The 17980-nt window shown below is 42.0% G+C and overlaps 1 protein-coding gene across 1 annotated transcript in view; it reads left to right on the top strand.

Moving 5' to 3' along the window:
* SPATA1 (spermatogenesis associated 1) overlaps positions 1–17980 on the top strand; it is a 33883-nt gene that overhangs the window by 12390 nt on the left and 3513 nt on the right. The window contains exons 6-11 of the mRNA XM_084636444.1: positions 3306–3557; positions 7132–7276; positions 7435–7495; positions 9173–9284; positions 10069–10194; positions 16673–16851. Of these exons, the coding sequence (XP_084492570.1) occupies positions 3306–3557; positions 7132–7276; positions 7435–7495; positions 9173–9284; positions 10069–10194; positions 16673–16851 (875 nt within the window). The remainder of the gene's footprint in view (positions 1–3305; positions 3558–7131; positions 7277–7434; positions 7496–9172; positions 9285–10068; positions 10195–16672; positions 16852–17980) is intronic.

Raw genomic sequence — 17980 nt, 5'->3', positions numbered from 1 at the left:
AAAGAAGGGAAATGGATTTCTGCTCTTTCTTGCCTGATTAGAATGCACAAAGTAGTCCTGAAAGGGTGATTTTTGTTTGGGGTTGTATTTCTTTCATTTTTTTTTCAGATTAATTTTTACATTACAGTACAGATCTTTTCTTCTCTGGGAGAGACTGTGGATAGCTGGAGAATTGGTATGGTTATGACATCAGGGAGGTCATGCCATTAAAACTTGATTAATTGAGATCTAAAACTTTGTTGTTTGTTTTGGTGATAACACACACTTAAACCAAAATACTCTACAAAAGGAGGGAAGAAAAGATCTCTTTCAAATATTTAACACCCGGCCCTTTGAGTTAAGGGCTGAGAAACCTCACAATATACATGAGAGACCTCCAACATGTTCTCCATCAAAGCTAGAGAAGATCAGACTTGATGTTTCTTTTGCTGTTTCAAGTCTTTGTATTTTATAAGGAAGCTGAAAATAAAGAAGCGTGATGCTATCTGAAGTGGCTCACAACCGTGAGTGCTGATCTCAGGTCAGACTGTCAGAAAAAAAGGGCAGACTCTTCAAACTGGTGGTGTATCTATAATTAGATTTCACCAAGCCAGTAACATATGTGCATGCCTGGATCACTATATTAGTCTTCCCATGGAGTCACAAACAGTCCCCCTACCTTGCCACCCAGACAAACTGGACTTTATGATATTGGTCACGATACCAAATATCACATCATGTGAGGGGTTACTCCCAGCTCCAAAGGGCCAGTCACTTACCCAGGTCAAGTTGGTACTCCAGATCTCACCAAAGACAATGCTGAAGCCAATTTCTCTAATAAGCTAATTAAGGCCATGTCAACACTTACAAGCTCACAGCGGCACAGGTGTACCAATACAGCTGCGCTGCTGTAAGATCACTGGTGTAGCCACATTATGCCAATGAGAGAGAGCTCTCCTGTCAACTTAATAAAACTAACTCAATGAGCGACGGTTGCTATTTCAGCGGACGAGCATCTCCTGCCAACATAGTGCTGTACACATGAGCACTTATGTGGGAAAAAATTTACGTCACTCGGGGGCGGTGGTTTTTTCACACCCCCGAGTGACAAAAGTTTTGCCGACATAAGCGCTATTGTAGACATGGCCTAAAGGTTTATTCGCCAGTAAAAAGAAATTAGAGTTATTGAGAGGTTAAAACAGGTTAAATACATTAATAGGTGAGTCCAAATTTGTAAGTCCAAAGTGATAGCAGAAATGTGGTAATCTGCAAGTGTTCTATAAATTTCTCGTGGTTACCCACAGTAATTCTGGGGATCTCAGTCCACTTGTTCAGTATTTCACCCTGTTAGAATTCAAAACACTTCAAAGATACAGGTAAGGTTGCCAGCTTTCTAATTGCACAAAACTGAACACCTTTGCCCCACCCCTGCCCCGCCCCCCCACTCGCTCCAACCCTCTGCCCTTCTTCTGTTGCTCGCTGTCCTCCACCCTCACTCACTTTCACTGGGCTAGGGCTGGGGTTTGGGAGCGGGAGGGGATGCTGTGTGCGGACTCCAGGAGGGGGCTCAGGGCTGGGGTTGGGGTGCAGGAGGAAGTGCAAAGAGTGAGCTCTGTGAGGTGGTTTGGGTGTGAGGGGGGGTTCTGTCCTGGGGCAGGGGTTTGGGGTGCAGGGTCTGGGAGGGAATTAGGATGCGGAAGGGGATTCCAACTGGGGGCAGAGGGTGCAGGGTCCAGCCCAGTGACGCTTACCTCAGGCGGCTCCCGGTCGATGGCGCAGCAGGGCTTAAGGCGGAGTCCCTGCCTGCCCTGGCTCTGTGCTGCTTCTGGAGGCGGCCGCCATGGCCGGCCAGTTCCCAGCCAATGGGAGCTGCAGAGGTGGCCCTCGGGATGGGGGTGGCGCACAGAGCTTTCCTGACCGCACCTGTGCCTAGGGGCTACAGTGACATGCCGGTCACTTCCAGGAGCTGCATGGAGCCAAGGCAGGCGAGGAGCCTACCTTAGCCCCACTGCACCGCCAACCCTACTTTTAACGGCCTGGTCAGCAGTGCTGTCCGGAGCCACCAGGGTCGCTTTTCAACCGGGCGTTCCTATAAAAAAACAGACGCTTGACAACCCTAGATACAGGATCGATCCCTGGATCCATTCTTTTAGCATCTTTTCAGGAAAGGCAATCTGGCAGCCATATTCATTTACAGCATGGGCTCTTCCTTTGTTGACTAAATGCAAACAGAGTCTGTGAATATCCATTGTCAAACAAAATGACCCATGCTTTGAAGTTAGCAATCTTTTACATTTCCAATGCGCCAATCTTGTGTGATGGATAAATGTAATGTAAACACATTGTGACAGCCAGAAACAATCCTTCATTAGTTTTCATCAAGTAAATTCCCATCTTAATACTAACACACAGTTTTGATCTAGGGTTAATTAAGTGCAGGGATATACATAATGTAATGCGATTGCATTCAACAGGTTACAAATAAGTGAAGACAATAACATTAACACTTTTTTTATATCCACACACAAGTTAACTGTCCTATTCCTCCTTTGATATTCACACACAAGTGAATTGGTCTATGGCTTTAATTTGAGCTGGTCTGTCAGCGTCACAAGCACAATCCCATTTTCTTCCCTGAGAAGGCTCAAATTAGGGAAACGACAATTGGTTGGAAGTAGGAGAAGGATATTTTCACTGGGATGTACAGGGGTTAAATTGGCAGCCTAAGAAATCCAGCAGGTGTGTAATTTGTGCCACCTATTTTCCATTCCCGGGTTCTTGAGAGCCTCTCTTGCATAGGCAGCATGATTAGTAAAACAGATGGCACAAGATCTGAAACTGATGCAGACTTGGCAAGGTGTACAACCGATAAGTCCTATGATGTTTTATAGACTTGTTTCCTGACCTGTTGTTTATCACCAAGATCTGTATGGTCTGAGAGTCTGTACTGTGACCATGAATTCCACTGAGAGCACTGAGTTTAGGAAGCAGGGACATTTCTTTTGAGGGGCCTGTATAACCCTGAAATTCTCTCTTTCTGTCATTGGTATCATTTGGGGAAAGCTCAAAATCTGTTTGTTTCCTTTTAATTTTGTATATGTGGTTTGATTATACTTATTCCTTACTGCTTTGCTCTGAGACATACTTGGGATGTGTTGCTCTTTTGTGAATATCACTTTTAGTTTGTTTTCATTTACTAAGGCTTTCAAAGGTTTTCAGCTATTGGACTCTGAAGAAAATAAAATGTATGATTATTAACATTTTAAAGGGCACATTTAAAATTGTGTATTTCTTTTCCCATGTGAAACTGGTCCATTGTAATGCAGACCAAATTGGATCCAATGGATCTCTCCACATACCAAGTAGTTTAAATCCCACGAAGTGGGAATCTGGAAAAAATCCTACATCTTTGGAAAGTGCTCAGAAAAATCATCTCAGCCAGGATCAGAAAGAATCTAATACACTTAGGTGGAGCCAGAAAGACAAAGGGACTCTTTCAGGTCATCATGTAAAACAGAGCATTGAACAAGCCAAGAACAATGAGACTCAGGAAAATTACATTCCCCTTGGAAAAAAAGGTATGATTAATTAAGTTGTCTACTCTTTAAGGGTGCTTTTTAGAAAGGGGGCATATAAAGCTAAACAAGAGTAAAAAAATCTCTAATTTCACTATGAAAACTGTTCAGACAATGTTATAAGAATGATTTGGAATCACAAAAACAAAGGAATCCAATTCTTTCCTTCACCTCACCCTGTTATGCCAAAGGCACAGTAAAATGCTCTTTAACTGCATCCACTGTTTTGAGACCCTTGCAATATGTATGCCCAGTTATGTAAATTAATGGAATTTCTGCATAAACTCTAAATTTTATTGTGGAGAAATAGTAGTTAAAAAGTTTGAAGCCAGTTTCTGTTATAAAAAACACTTTGACTTCCGCTTTCCTAATTTCCTCAAAATCTACCTGAAATTTTGCAGCCATTAATTTATGTTGGGGTAGAATTTTTCTGGAAAGTTTGAAGCAAAATGGAAAAGGCCTTTGGGAAATAAGGTTAAAAAAATGAGGTGAGCTTGTTTCTTGAACATTTTCTTGAATTTGTTTAGCTCATCATAATTCCAAAATGGTTTGGTTTAGAAACTCTGAATTTGCTTTAATCTGTTAGCGTTTGAGATGAAGAGATTGGGAGGCAAACTTCCATGTTTTTCAGAATTTCTAGGTTAATTTCAAGACTAGGTTTTTTTTGACTGAACCAAAGTGTTCCCTTAAGGAATTAATAGATGTTTACAGTATTAATTTAAGTTTAAGAAAGTTTTCTTTCTCATCTGGAATTTATCATTTAACCAGATGTACTAGAACCTTCAGATGGTAAATGTAAACGTTTATTACAATCCGTAACTAAAATCCTGATTCCATTGAAGTCAACAGCAAATCTCCTATTGTCTTAAGTGAGGCCAGGATTTCATCCATAATTTTTACACCATATGCCTCCTACTGTACTGGTTAATATATGGCATGAAATATGAGTTTATGTCAAGGTCCAATTGTCCCATTTATCCTTCACATATATGTATTTCTTGTTCCCCATTTTACTGATATGATTTCCTCAACATTTTCAAACACAAGTTCCTAAAATTAAGCTCTTAAATCCATTGTACCTGCAATACCCAAAGAGTTCAATGTAGATGTTCAGCATCCCTGAAAATAAAAATATTTTATTCAGATGCCTTATAGATTTAGGAGCCTAAATTTAGACACCTGACTTTCAAAAATTTGACTTACAAATATAGTTTTGTGGGTACACTAATATCTTAATTTCCACAGTGCATAGATGTTTCCTCATATACCTTGTCAAATACACAGTGAGATTTTTGTTATTTTTTGGGAATGTCATTTACAGAAAAGGTATAAAGATCTAAAAGCTATGGGTGCTAATGGGTTCTGGATCAGGCCCAAATTACACACTCAGAACTCCCATTGACCTCAATAGAAGTTTTGCCTAAGAACTGAAAGATGGGACCCAAAATGTTTAACCTGTGATATCAAGGCTCATTATATAATACATAAATAAAGTGATTGAGCAATTAATCTGTAGACAGCTGCTTTATTGAGCTATTTTACACTTTAAAATGAAAGCCTTTTATGATTCTCCAAGAAAAAATTTTCAAAGATCTGCAGCTATGATTTATCCTGGCTGAGCCCTCCTTCATCCCTGACTACTGATACGGGAATACTTAAACATGCTCAGGTTTCAGAGTAACAGCCATGTTAATATGTATTCACAAAAAGAAAAGGAGTACTTGTGGCACCTTAGAGACTAACCAAATGCTCAAATAAATTGGTTAGTCTCTAAGGTGCCACAAGTACTCCTTTTCTTATTGTAAGGAGAGTGGTCACTTTAGATAAGCTATTACCAACAGGAGAGTGGGTTTGTGTGTGTGGGGGGGGGGACCTGGATTTGTGCTGGAAATGGCCCAGCTTGATTATCATACACATTGTAAGGAGAGTGATCACTTTAGATAAGCTATTACCAGCAGGAGAGTGGGGTGGGGGGAGGTATTTTTTCATGCTTTGTGTGTATAAAAACATCTTATGTATTTTCCACAGTATGCATCCGATGAAGTGAGCTGTAGCTCAGGAAAGCTTATGCTCAGATAAATTGGTTAGTCTCTAAGGTGCCACAAGTACTCCTTTTCTTTTTTCTTTAAACATGCTCAGTGGATTTTTGCATGAAAAGACTTTATTTCCATATGATAATTAGGAGCAATAAATTATTAAAATCCGTTATCAAGAATCTGAATTAGAATACGATAACGGGGAAAGTAATTTCATTCACTTCAGTTTTCATTTTTAACGATATCTACTGCAATTTACATTTAGCCATGCTCTTAGCACTCAGAAAAGAAAAATATTTCTACAGTCCTCCCACAAAGTAGAATTTGAATTTGCTTTTACAATATTAAAGTTTGACTCCTAAAACTGAGAATTGAACATTTTCTCTGATTAGACTAGAATGGAAATAGTACAAAGGTGTGGGTGGGATTAAAGCAAAAATAAAGCTAACAGTTGTATGCCAGAATTGAAAATGTTTTTTTGAAAGAGATCTGTCAGCTACACATTTTTGTCTAAGACTGGATGGTTGCTGAGTACTGGAAGCCAATATTTATAGTAGTCTCTTCAGAATGGTCTACTACATTACTCTACTACCCGATTTAAAAGGAAATAATTGATTCAATGGGTATAGTTGGATGGTAAGTGACAACTGATGTAACGTTAGTAGCTTGCCTATGACCATCTTCTTGTCTTTCATTTCTGAAGAAGACATAGTTTAAAAAGTTCTAATTAATTCTTTGTTTAGCATCCATTCTGATTAAATTACAGTTTTAAATCACATTGTTAATACAACATTCAAAATCTGAATAAAAAGAATTTTTACAGTCAAATATAAAAACTTCACATTGTCCTACCTTAGCATTAGCTGATAAAACTTGTACTGAGAAACTACTAGATGCATTAATATTCCAAGTTTTCAAGTGCACCGGCACTATTAAATGTTAATTTAGGCAAACCCCTGGATGTCCAGCAATTTGGATTAGCACCCAGTGGTTTGGACACTTATCAAAGTTTTAGCCAAATTTCTGTTTTACACTGGAAAAAAAATGATGGTTCAGAGAATCCAATCCCTCTTAATGTTGCACATTTTCACGTGTTTTCAAAAACTCTAAGATTCTTTAATTATATAAAGATATAAGATTGTATTTTTTTTGAAAGGAGTGCGTCCTCTGAATCAATATTTTCATTTTGAACATTGGATCTTAATGTAATGGTCACTCATTTTTAATAACATTGCAAATATATAGATTTGATTTAGACAAAATCAGAATCTGCTTTTGAAGTCAGACACTGGAAGTGTAAATTACTGGATTATCTTTTTAACGATAAAAAATCAGGAAATGTTCAAAATCATATTTGTATGCAGTGTAGTTGACAATTTCATTTTATTTTCCCTAAAGCAAAACAGTGAGCTTTCCAGTTTTTCTTAATGATGCTAACAAGACCTATTTTTAACTTAGTCCTTTTGATGGGCCATTAGTAAAGTCTAAAGGGACCCTTGAATATTGTATATGTTGCCTAAATATTCTGTACTTTGCTGTAGAAGAAATCCCTATAGTGGTGGGTGCAAATGTGGAAAATAGATGCAATCTAAAAGCTATCAGGATGGGAAGAAACACTACAGGGGATTCTGAAATTCCAGAATCATTGGAAGATGGAGACAAGGAATATTTGCACAATAAGAAAAGGTAATAATCGTGAGTGGTTATACTGACAAAACATTTCATTAATGGAAACTTCTTTAAATACTCTATTAAATGAAACCAAGGAGAAAAATATACACTTTAATTAAATTTAAGACAAATTTATGTTTAAGTTAATTTTTACTTGGTACTTTTATCTTCAGTCCTCAGCCGTCTGGAATGGGAGAATCTGGGGCTGATAGTGGTATCAATCAGGATGATAAGGTATGTTTCAAAGATAAAGTGTTAGTGCTAGTATAAAGAAATAGATCCATTCCTCCCAGCAGGGAAATTCCCAACTTTGGTTCAGCTGGCTCAGGTTGCAAAGATGCACTCGCTATTCAAATGTAGGGTTCCGTATAACTGGAAACCGTTGAGTCTGCTCTGAAACAAATTTGCAAATGAAAAATATCAACAACTGCTTAAGCAATGAATGAACCCCTCAAAAGTAGGCATTAAAGTGACTAGCAGCTTGTTCCATTGAATAGAGAGTACATTTACTAGGTATTATAATATTTTTTAAATCTTAACTGATTTTGGTCCTGCTCATTACCAACCATAAATATAGATTTATTGACATTGGCTGCTTTTTAGTAATTAGTATCCATTTCCTACTGGCAATATCTTGAAGACCTCATTCAAGTACAAATGCCATTGAAGTGTAATATAAAAAACCACTTACGTTGAGACTTCTGAAAACAACAGGTATAGTATATCTATAAAGCTAAAATTAGAGCATCTTTGAAACAGTGCAGAAGACACATCTGAGGTCCTGAGTACCACTTAAACTCAGAAATTAGAGTTCAAGTGGGTTTAACTCGCACATGTGGGCCTTCTGTAGAAGCGTGACTTTTGATCGTTAGTTGAATTACTTTTGTAGAATCTTACTAAAGGAATTGGACAACACAAAGGCTGCTCTTATGACTTCTGCTATACTTAGAGTAGAGCTGGCTGAAAAAAATTGAAAATTTCAATATTTGACACACTTTTTAACAATTTTTCCCACTTTTTAATTTTCACACAGCTCTGCTTTACAGCAGTTGAAAGTTCTGGTTTTTTTAAAGGAAATGGTTGTTAGTTGTCAGAAGGAACCTCACACCAGCTGGATTGTCTGTGAAGAGTGACTTTTAGTACAAGTTATTTTTATACTATCATAAATTATACAGAGTGTGCGAATACACGTATTTACATTCTTTTTTTATTTTATTAATGATAAAATATAACCACACATAAATATATTTATCACTCAATAAGAAGAAAGCTACATAATAAAAAAGATTACCACAAATCTTTGATTTCAGTATATTTCTCAAGGATAGTGAAAGATTCATTACAGTATCAAAGGATATCTCTTAGAAATGTGTAAGAGAAATGGAAAGCTCATAAAAGTTATCTGAAATGTTAATGTTCAGCTTACTCTGAAATGTGATTTGATAAAATTGGCATTGTGGAGCTTCATGTTTTGTCTCAATGATTTCTATATAAAATGTTCTCTGTTTACAAGTAAAAAGATGTTTTTCTTTCAGCCCTAAAATTCAACCTGGATCTAAGAAAGAAGCTAGGTTCTTTTCTTCTCGTGCATTATCACCAGAAATTAAAGTTCTTTAGGCTAAATTCTGCCATCAGATTTACCTCTGCAACCCTACTTCTTTCTTTTGGTTTGCAGAGGTCTGACTGACTGGAGCTTAGTAAACATGTCTTTTGATGACACACACAAAAGAAAGCTTAGTCAAATTCAGACCTCCCATTCACCCATGCATTCTTTTTGGGCAGCACAGATTAAGGGGATGGCTGAGTTTGGCCCCTCATGCATATTAACTTGATTAGAAACGTTTCTCCAAATACAGTACAAGAATTCAAGGGTCAATATTATGCATTTTTATACTTTTCATTTGCCTCTAGACAGATAAGAATAACGTAACTCATCTTGAGTATTCAAGTCGATACATTTCTCCTCCTCCTCCACCGGCTCTTTCTATAAACAGAGCTCAAGTTCCCATATTTCAGACAGAGAGTAAGTATACGCTTCCAAGAAATTACAAGAAATTGAACCTTTATTCAAGATGTGAATGTTTATTTTAAAAGGTGAATTTATAAGTGCAAAGTATTAGTTAGCCCTGGAGCACCCCTGGAATCGGCGCTATGTACCAGATCACATCTGCCAGCTGAGATAGATGGGCGAATGCCTAGTCCATGAATCTCCCTGGAGCTCAGGCTTAGCACATGCCCCAAGACACTTAGGGGATTCTAACAGTGGAAACTTAGGCATCTATAGGATTAGGTGGCAGCTGAGCAGGGGTTCTGCAAATGCCCCTGGCATCTAAGTGTTGGACTTAGGTGCCTAAAAAGGAAGTTTGGTGCCTAAATCCCCTTTCTGAATCTAGCTTCTAGTACTAACTAACCATTTTGTTGCAGTATATTTAGCAAAATGCTTTCAGCAGGAAATAGCCCTCTTGAGTATCTGGCAACAGTTTTCAGCACATGTAATGTGTTTCTCATGCCTTCCCTTTTAAATATAGTTTTAGTGATGTATATGTATTTAATATGGACATTAGTTCTAATTCATTTATGCATTTATAAATATATATATAACCCTTGTGTGAAGCATTAAGTAGAGGCCAGTGTTAGAGATAGTTTATTGGACTGTGGGAATCCCTACTCTATGTTCCTGCAAGGAGACAAACTGAAAAAGTTGGGCATGCTTTATGATACATGCACTCACTGAGACATAACTATGGCTGGCCTTTCCCTCTTTTAGCATCCAGAACTTTACTAAGTGTAGGTTGTAATTTCTTTAGAAAGCAAGATGGTTGAACAACTGAAACAAATGAAGGCAGAAAGAAGGCACATGGAAAGAACTAGAGAGGAACTGGTTAAAAAAGTCAAAGGTTTGCTTGAACAAAATAAGCTGAGGAGATATCATGGTATGTTTTTCAATTGTATCATAACTGTGTGAAAGTAAATGTGAAACTTTTTATCTGCCTGTGTCTATGTAGTGTTATAGTATATGCTTAATTACAGAGATAGCAGCTGGAAAAAAATACCGCTCAAAAGGCTCATTTGTGTGACTAAGTATGGTAGAGAGGTCGAGGACTAAAATGTCTGCTCCCATTGATGCTCAGTGGTACTCCTATAAATATCTATGTCCCTAGATATTATGAACCATAGCACCGTTATGTTATCTGTAGAAGTACAGTATTCAGAAGGCATCCGTAAACCACATCATAGTGCCAAGCTCATGAGTTAAGCATTCCAAAGTGCTGTTTTTAGGAGTGATATATGAGGGCATGACAGAAAACTTGTCTGCTACAACCCATACAGTTATTAGCGGCACCCAGATACCCCTCTATTTTATTCCATGAAATAACTGGTGACAAACCTTATTTTTCTATAATAACAGATAAAGCCTATAGAAACAAAATGCATACAGAACATGAGCTTATCTGAAAACCAGATCTGCCTCTTTGGCATGGCCCATGCCTTCTTTTGTGCTTGTACATATAAAACATCTTAATTCTTTTCCCTTTCAATTGTTTAAATGATAAATTAATTCTCAAAACAAAAATATGGTAAGTACATTAGGGGAAAACAAGCAATGTAGTAATGCTCCATTTCATAGGTGTCAGGCAGAATGAAAAGAGCTCTGGACAAATCTATGGATTCTGTGAGAACCACACAGGGTACCTTACAGAGTCGCATGCATCTCTACAGCCATATGATGAGTGTCACTGCCCAGAATGGTTAAATATCACAGATACCTAACTGATCTATGGAGAAATATCAATATACAGTAATTATTGATATAGTGCAACCTACATTATACAAAAGTCTCAGTGGACAACTGAAAACTTCAACTCCTGTTGGGCTGGTTTCCCCCTATCATAGAGACAACAGGCCTCTGCAGGCCTGGTTGGTTTTTCATACTCGGGACTTCACGTTTCCAGTAGAGTCCTGCCATTCCATTTATCAACAGCCCCAGGAGTTTTCACCAAGTGCCTTGTGGTAGGCATTTTTAAGATTACAGAGTATTCATGTTTACCTTACCTCAAAGACTGGCTCATTTAAGGAACTTCTCCTTAGCAGGTCTCAGACAAACATCCATTACATCCTTGCATTCTTTGCCACGTCAAGGCTCAGGGTAAGCAAGAAGTCACCTGTAGTACCTTTCCAAAAGACAGAATTTGTAGGTGTGCAACGGCATACTTACTGCCCATCAACTGTGAAGTTGTGGCAGAGCTTATGAGTCAGTTACACAGCAATCCTCAGACAGCAGTACAGGAATGTCTAAGAATGCTATATTACATGCATTGTGCATGTTTGTCACTCCTCATGCGTTGTTGTATTCAAGACTGGTTGAAGTCCAGCTACCTATCAAGCAAACACCACATAGATATGGCCGTGCAGATACCTCAGGAGGTCCTATTATCATGAGATCGGTGGAAGGATCCTATTCAAGTATGCAGAAGTGCTCAGTTTTCTTCTCCTCTATACACAGTAATGGTAGTAATGAATGCTTCCAACCTCAGATTGGGAGTGTACTTGAATCAACATAAGACACAGGGACTATGGTCAAGAGCAGAGGTGGGCAAACTATGGCCCATGAGCCACATCCAGTCCGCGGGACCCTCCGACCCGGCCCCTGAGCTCAGTGGCCCCTCCCCCACTCTTCCCCCTCCCGTGCAGCCTCAGCTCACGGCACGGCTGGCACAGTGCTCTGGGCGGGGGCGGAGGGGGCAGGAGCTGCGAGCTCCTGGGGCAGCGCAGCTGCAGAGCCCTGGCCTGAGCCGGTACTTGGAGCTGCATAGCAGTGCAGCTGTAGTGCCGCCAGCCACTGGTGCTCCAGGCAGCGCGGTAAGGGAGCGGGGGGGTTGGATAGAGGGCCGGGGCACTTGCGGGGGTGGTCAGGGGCCAGGGGTGTGGATGGGGGCGGGGCGGTCAGAGGGTGGGAAACGGGGGTTGAATGGGGGCAGGGGTCCCAGGAGGGCGGTCAGGAAGGAGAGGGGGGGATGGATGGGGCGATGGGGGGAAGGCAGGGGGTCTGGGGCAGTCAGGGGACGTGGATCGGGCAGGAGTCCCAAGGGGGCCATGAGGGAACAGGGGGATGGATGGCGTAGGAGTGCTGGGGAGGCCGTCAGGGGGCGAGAAGCAGGGTGGGGTCGGATAGCGGTCGGGGACAAGGCCAAGCCTGGCTGTTTGGGGAGGCACAGCCTTCCCTAACCGGCCCTCCATACAATTTTGGAAACCCAATGTGGCCCTCAGGCCCAAAAGTTTGCCCGCCCCTGGTCAAGAGACAAGTCTCATCTTCACATAAATATCTTAGAACCCAGAGAAATTTGTTTACTGTATATGACATTCCAGTCTCTAATCCATGGTAAAACAATACAGGCAAGACAAACAGCTTGGCGATGTTTTACGTAAACAGACAAGGAGGAAGCATATAATTTCCGTTATGCCAGGAAGCTGTTAGCGAATGGAACTGGTGCAGCCGACATCAGATTACCCTGACAGCCATTCACCTCCCAGGATTAATATCCTAGCACGGTGTTTCCCAAACTTGGGACACCACTTGTTCAGGGAAAGCCTCTGGCGGGCCGGGCCGGTTTGTTTACCTGCCACATCCGCAGGTTCGGCAGATTGCAGCTCCCACTGGCCAGTTCAAACAAACTGGCTGGGGAAGGAGGAACTCCCTCCCACATAGCTTTTTGCCCTACAGTTAGGGTATTCACCGGGGTTGGGGGAGACCCCCACTCCAAGTACCCCTTCTACCTGAGGAAAAGAAGGGATTTGAACACGTCTGCTACTTCTCAGGTGGGGCATAGGACATTTTGGGGGGGTGTGTTGGGGGGGGGCTCCCTCCGTTTCATTGAAGCAGGGGAACTGGATTTTTGGGTTTCCCATCTCCTTGATAAATGCACCGGCCACAAGCGTCAGTGTCATACTTTCTTTCTCACTGGTCCAATGCCGCTTTCATTATTTTTCCACAGTGGAATGTTTCAACAGGAGAAGCTGAGAAAACCCTCACATCGGTATAGTCTCTAGCCCAATGTTTAGGCCACCTTCTCCAACAAGTAGTAGATTCCCTATTCAAATCCCTTCTTTCAGTGCAGGTGAACTTCAAGGGGGTGTCTCCCATAAGCCAGGTAATCTAATGCCAATGGGGGGGTTGCACTCAAGAATGCCAAGCAGATGGAAGTGCTTCACTGAAGTCTGGACTTAGATGTGAAACTCTCTGAGAGAAGTGGGGCTTCGGCCATGTCCCACATCTTGGCAGCTCTCATTGATTAGCTTAGGAAGGGAGCCACCTAGCATGTTGGGTTTTGTTAATCCCATTCTAAGGTCCCTATCTAGCCCCACTCATTGTATAGGCGCGTAGGTGCCTCACTCAGGCTTTGTGAATCCAAGTGATTTTCTAGGCATCTAAAAGGGGTGTGTGTGGCGGGGGGAAGGGGGTTGATGCTGACCACTTACACGCCTTTGTGAATCTAGCAGTCCATGAGTTGCATGTGCTCTGTGCGTGCGGGATTGGACTCTCTTGCCCAACAGTGTTTTTGGCTTGTGCCTGCCCCCTAAGTGCCCGGACACACACACCTTCACGGGGCATAAAAGGGTGGACAGGGAAGAACTACCTCTCAGATCTGTTGCCACTGTAGAATCCAGGTGTTACAGGCTCCCAGAGTACTGGCGAAGTAAGGGGAGGTCATGGAACACATAGACAACATCTCTCATAGAACCAGAGTTACTTTTTTGAGGGATTGTCTATATGTAGCACACAGGAGTGGCAAGTTGTATGGCCCTGTGGTGCCTGGGAGCCCTGCTCCACCAATGTTTGGGGCCAGGCCTCTCCCCCAGCCCCAATGCACCTCCCCCGAGTGTCCCTTGGCCCCCACTTGGTGCCCCCATGCACCTCCCCCAGCCCCCGAAGCATCCCTGCCTCTCCCCTGCAGCTCCACTCCGCGCTGCTGGCTCTGGGCATCAACTTCCACCGCAGGGTCCTAGTGCCCCCCGTTCATTAGTGGCAGGGCAGGCTGCCCTTACCTTGCCCTTCCGCCTCGGACCCTTCCCTTTTCCAGCAGGGGGCTCCCCCCGCCCGCAGTCACCGCTCCTGCCCCACGGTGGGCAAGGGGCAGCTCCAGCCCTCACCTGCAGTGAGGCACAGCAGGAGAGGAGGAGGCGCGCATGTGATGGCAGCACCACAGGGGAGACGAGGGGGCTTCCTGGACCTGAGAGGGGCTCTAGGAGCACGTGCAGTGGTGCAGGGTGTGTGTGTGTGCTTGGGGGAGGGGGGAATCCCCCAGAGCTCACTGCTGCTGGCGGGAAGAGGGCTGGGGGGGGGGGTCCTCCTCTCTGGCCCCAGCCCCAGGGCAGCCTGCCTGCACCCCAAACTCCTCATGCCCTGCCCCACCCCAGAGCCTGCACCCCCCCCCCCCAGCCAGAGCCCTCACCACCCCTCCCCTCCCCCCCGCACCGCTACGTGAGTCCTTGAGGAATGAGCCTTAATTTGAGCATGAGGTCCTAACTTAGTTAACTGATAGCATAATATAAAATAGTCTGAGCTTCATTTAGCGAATTGCTGGAAAGAAATGGCCTAGCTGCTCATTCTTTCAGCAAATGCTACAAATACTTTAGCTGTGCGTCTGACGGGCTGAGTTCTCGTTAACTAAAAAGAAAAGCGGTGATATGGCCGGGGAGTAAAGGCTCTTCTGTTATCATTCCAAAGGGGTTTTAGGGAGAAAACAGGTATGTGAATACAGTAGTCCGGTTTACATGAAAATCTGAAACTACATTAGGAACAAATTTTGGCTGGGGTTTAAGGGAGACCTTATCCTTATCAAAACTAGTGTATGATGGCCCTGCCATGACTGCTTGCGGGTCTCCTACGCTACATGCCAGGGTAATTGCCACTAAGAAAGCTCTTTTCACAGAAAGGTAGTATAAAGAACATGATGCTAATGGTTCAAATGGCAGTTCCCATCAATCCAGCTAAAGCCACACTGCAATCTCAGGAGGGAGGTGGCCCCTATATAGGAGAGAATAGCTGTATTAATTCTTTGACACTGTAGGATGTGAAAATATACTGTGATTAGTGTACTCTTTTAATAGTGTATTCAGATCACTTTAATCCACATAGATAATTTTAAATCATGGGACTGAATGAGAGAGTTGATGTTGTTCTGCTCAAAGGGTGAATCTTTTCCATTTGGCGTAAGTGAGCTTTGTCAAGGCCTTTCTGCTGTGAATCAAGATGATCTGGACAGCTTTGGAACATGATTTCTCTGTATTAGTCAGGCAGCCAGCATCTACGCTGTAAGGTACAGAGAAAGTGGGTCTGGCTGGAATGTCTTGGGAGATTATATCCAGATCCAGGGGTAATGTTATTGGAGATTATACTGAGAGTGTTAACAGGTCTGAGAACTATAACTACCTGCACCAAGAGGCTGCTAGCCATATCTATATGTCACCATCTTGTCTGAGCTTCCACACTGTCCTCAGAATTGGAGGGATCAGTGGATAGATATAAGTTAGCCCTTAAGTTAGCCCAGGAGATGAGCTGAGGAAAAGTGTCCAAAAGAGATCCTGGACTCAGACTCCCTTCTGGAATAAAAGGTATGGCATTTCTTGTTTGTCTCCATCACCAACAAGTCTGTGGCTGGGTGATCTGATTTGTGAAAGATATGTGATTGACTGAATCCTTTACGGACTATTCATCGTTAAAAGAAGAATGTCTGCTCACATGATCTGCTGGGACAGGAGCTGCTGCTGCAGCAGGGATAGTGTAGGGTCGGGCTTGTTCTCCAGCCAATTCCATCCTCCCCCCTGCCTCCCCTTTGCACCTGGCTGGGATTAGGGTTGCACGACTGGGGCAAAGAGTGCTGCTGCGGACGGTCAGTGCCCCCCCTTGGCATCAGTATATTGCACCCACTGAGGCAGGAGGCTACATCCACCTCTGAATTCTGCTCAGCAACTCTGGACCTGTGGAGTTCCCCAGCTCTGCATAACACATGCTCCTCATTGGGCTTCTCTTTAGCGCTGGACCTGCAGAATTAGCAAACTTGGCGCTCTTTTGTACATCTTAGTCATGCAGCACTGCAAAGCTCCACAGGACTGAAACTCTGGTCCTACAGCGTTCCTGCTGCAGCTTCAGAGAACAGATCTAGCCTTTAATTTTAGTTGGCTGGGGTCCAGCTAATGCTGGTTTGACTGAATAGTTAGTGTAAGGTTGAGTTTGGCTAAACGTTCATTGATTTTTAAAAAAACAATCTTACATTTTTCATACATGTATAAAGCACTGAAGTTGAAGCACACTACAGAAGGACTGTGTGCTGGTCATTATTAATTATTATTATTAATGTACTGTATATTAACCTGATCAAGAACAAACAGAGCGGTTGTTGTCCTATATAGCCCGTGATGCATGGAAAAAGAAATACTTTGAAACTAAGAAAGCTACCACTTCATTGGAGGACATTTTAAATAAACTGCGACAAGATTTAGAGCTTTACTACCAAAAGTTACTGTTGCAGCTGGAAGCCAGAGATATCAGGAAACGACCAAACAATTTAACACACATTGCAAACGCCAAGGTAATATCTTTTGTTCATATTTGTCAATTCCTTTCTCTCTTTCCATGAAATTTGGCTTCTGTTATAGAGTATAAATTGTAACAACAAATTTACCACTATAATCCAGAGATTCCAAATTTTACTAATTCTTTCTGAATGACATTATCTGTAAAACAGTCGTATGTCCTTCAGAGGTGAGCATAGCCCATCTAATTTAATCAGTGTACACCATTGACCAGGTTTGTTTTAGGGATTTTATATCTAAAAAAAGCTTAATTAGTTTAGAAAACCATTTACCAAGAATAGGAGCATTAGTCCATTTGCATAGTATAAGCCATTCTGTTTGCATAGGCCAAGTGTGGACCATCCCTGCTGATCTTATAAATTACTCTTTGTTTGCCCAAAGTGTTTCATGGAAGTAGTATACCCCCCTCTTCCATGAATGCTGGATGAATGCATGAGTGTGCATGGAAGAACACAGTTTACTTCTTTTCCATATGGTAACAACTTGTTTAGTTTTGTATAAACTAGTATATTTTTAACGTAACAGATTTTTCATGAATGAATTCTATGTATCACGGTTTGCATGCTGGTGTAAAGATGTTCCAAATGCTTGTGTACAACAGCACAGCCATAGCTCTGGGTGCACACTGGGCACAAATATCCTTTAGGAAGTATGCAATCTTTCTGCATGAACTTACTCTGTTGAAGAAGTAGGGAAATAGTAATCTCGGTCTAAATGCCTTTGGTGCACTTGCACTTTGAAAATTGTGGGTAGCTCTGAAACCCACATTAGCAGAAGGAATTGGTGAGAGTTAAGGGAAGAGTAAACTAAACTGGTCAGATAGACTGAGGAAAAGCTTCCTGACAGTGAAATCTCCTAAATAGTGGAATAATTTGTCAAGAGAAGTAGTGGAAGCCCCTTTGATAGTTAATCTGAAACTAGAGTAGGCAAAATAACAGAAAACCTACCGTGGCAAAGTATTTGTGGATGTTTTTATGTTCACATCTGAAAGCTGTAAGTGTAATTGTTATTAAGCATACTAATGTTCATGGACCAGCACGTGGCTCTCCGTCTGCCCTGCCAGTATTACAGAAGCATGTGCTGTCAGTTACTTCTGTTACTTCAACCTCACTTTAAGGGGATGTC

This window comes from Lepidochelys olivacea (assembly GCF_965140295.1).
Source record: "Lepidochelys olivacea isolate rLepOli2 genome assembly, chromosome: 8".
NCBI lineage: Eukaryota > Metazoa > Chordata > Testudines > Cheloniidae > Lepidochelys > Lepidochelys olivacea.
Note: the sequence above shows the minus strand (reverse complement) of the source record. Positions and strands in the feature narration are given on the sequence as shown.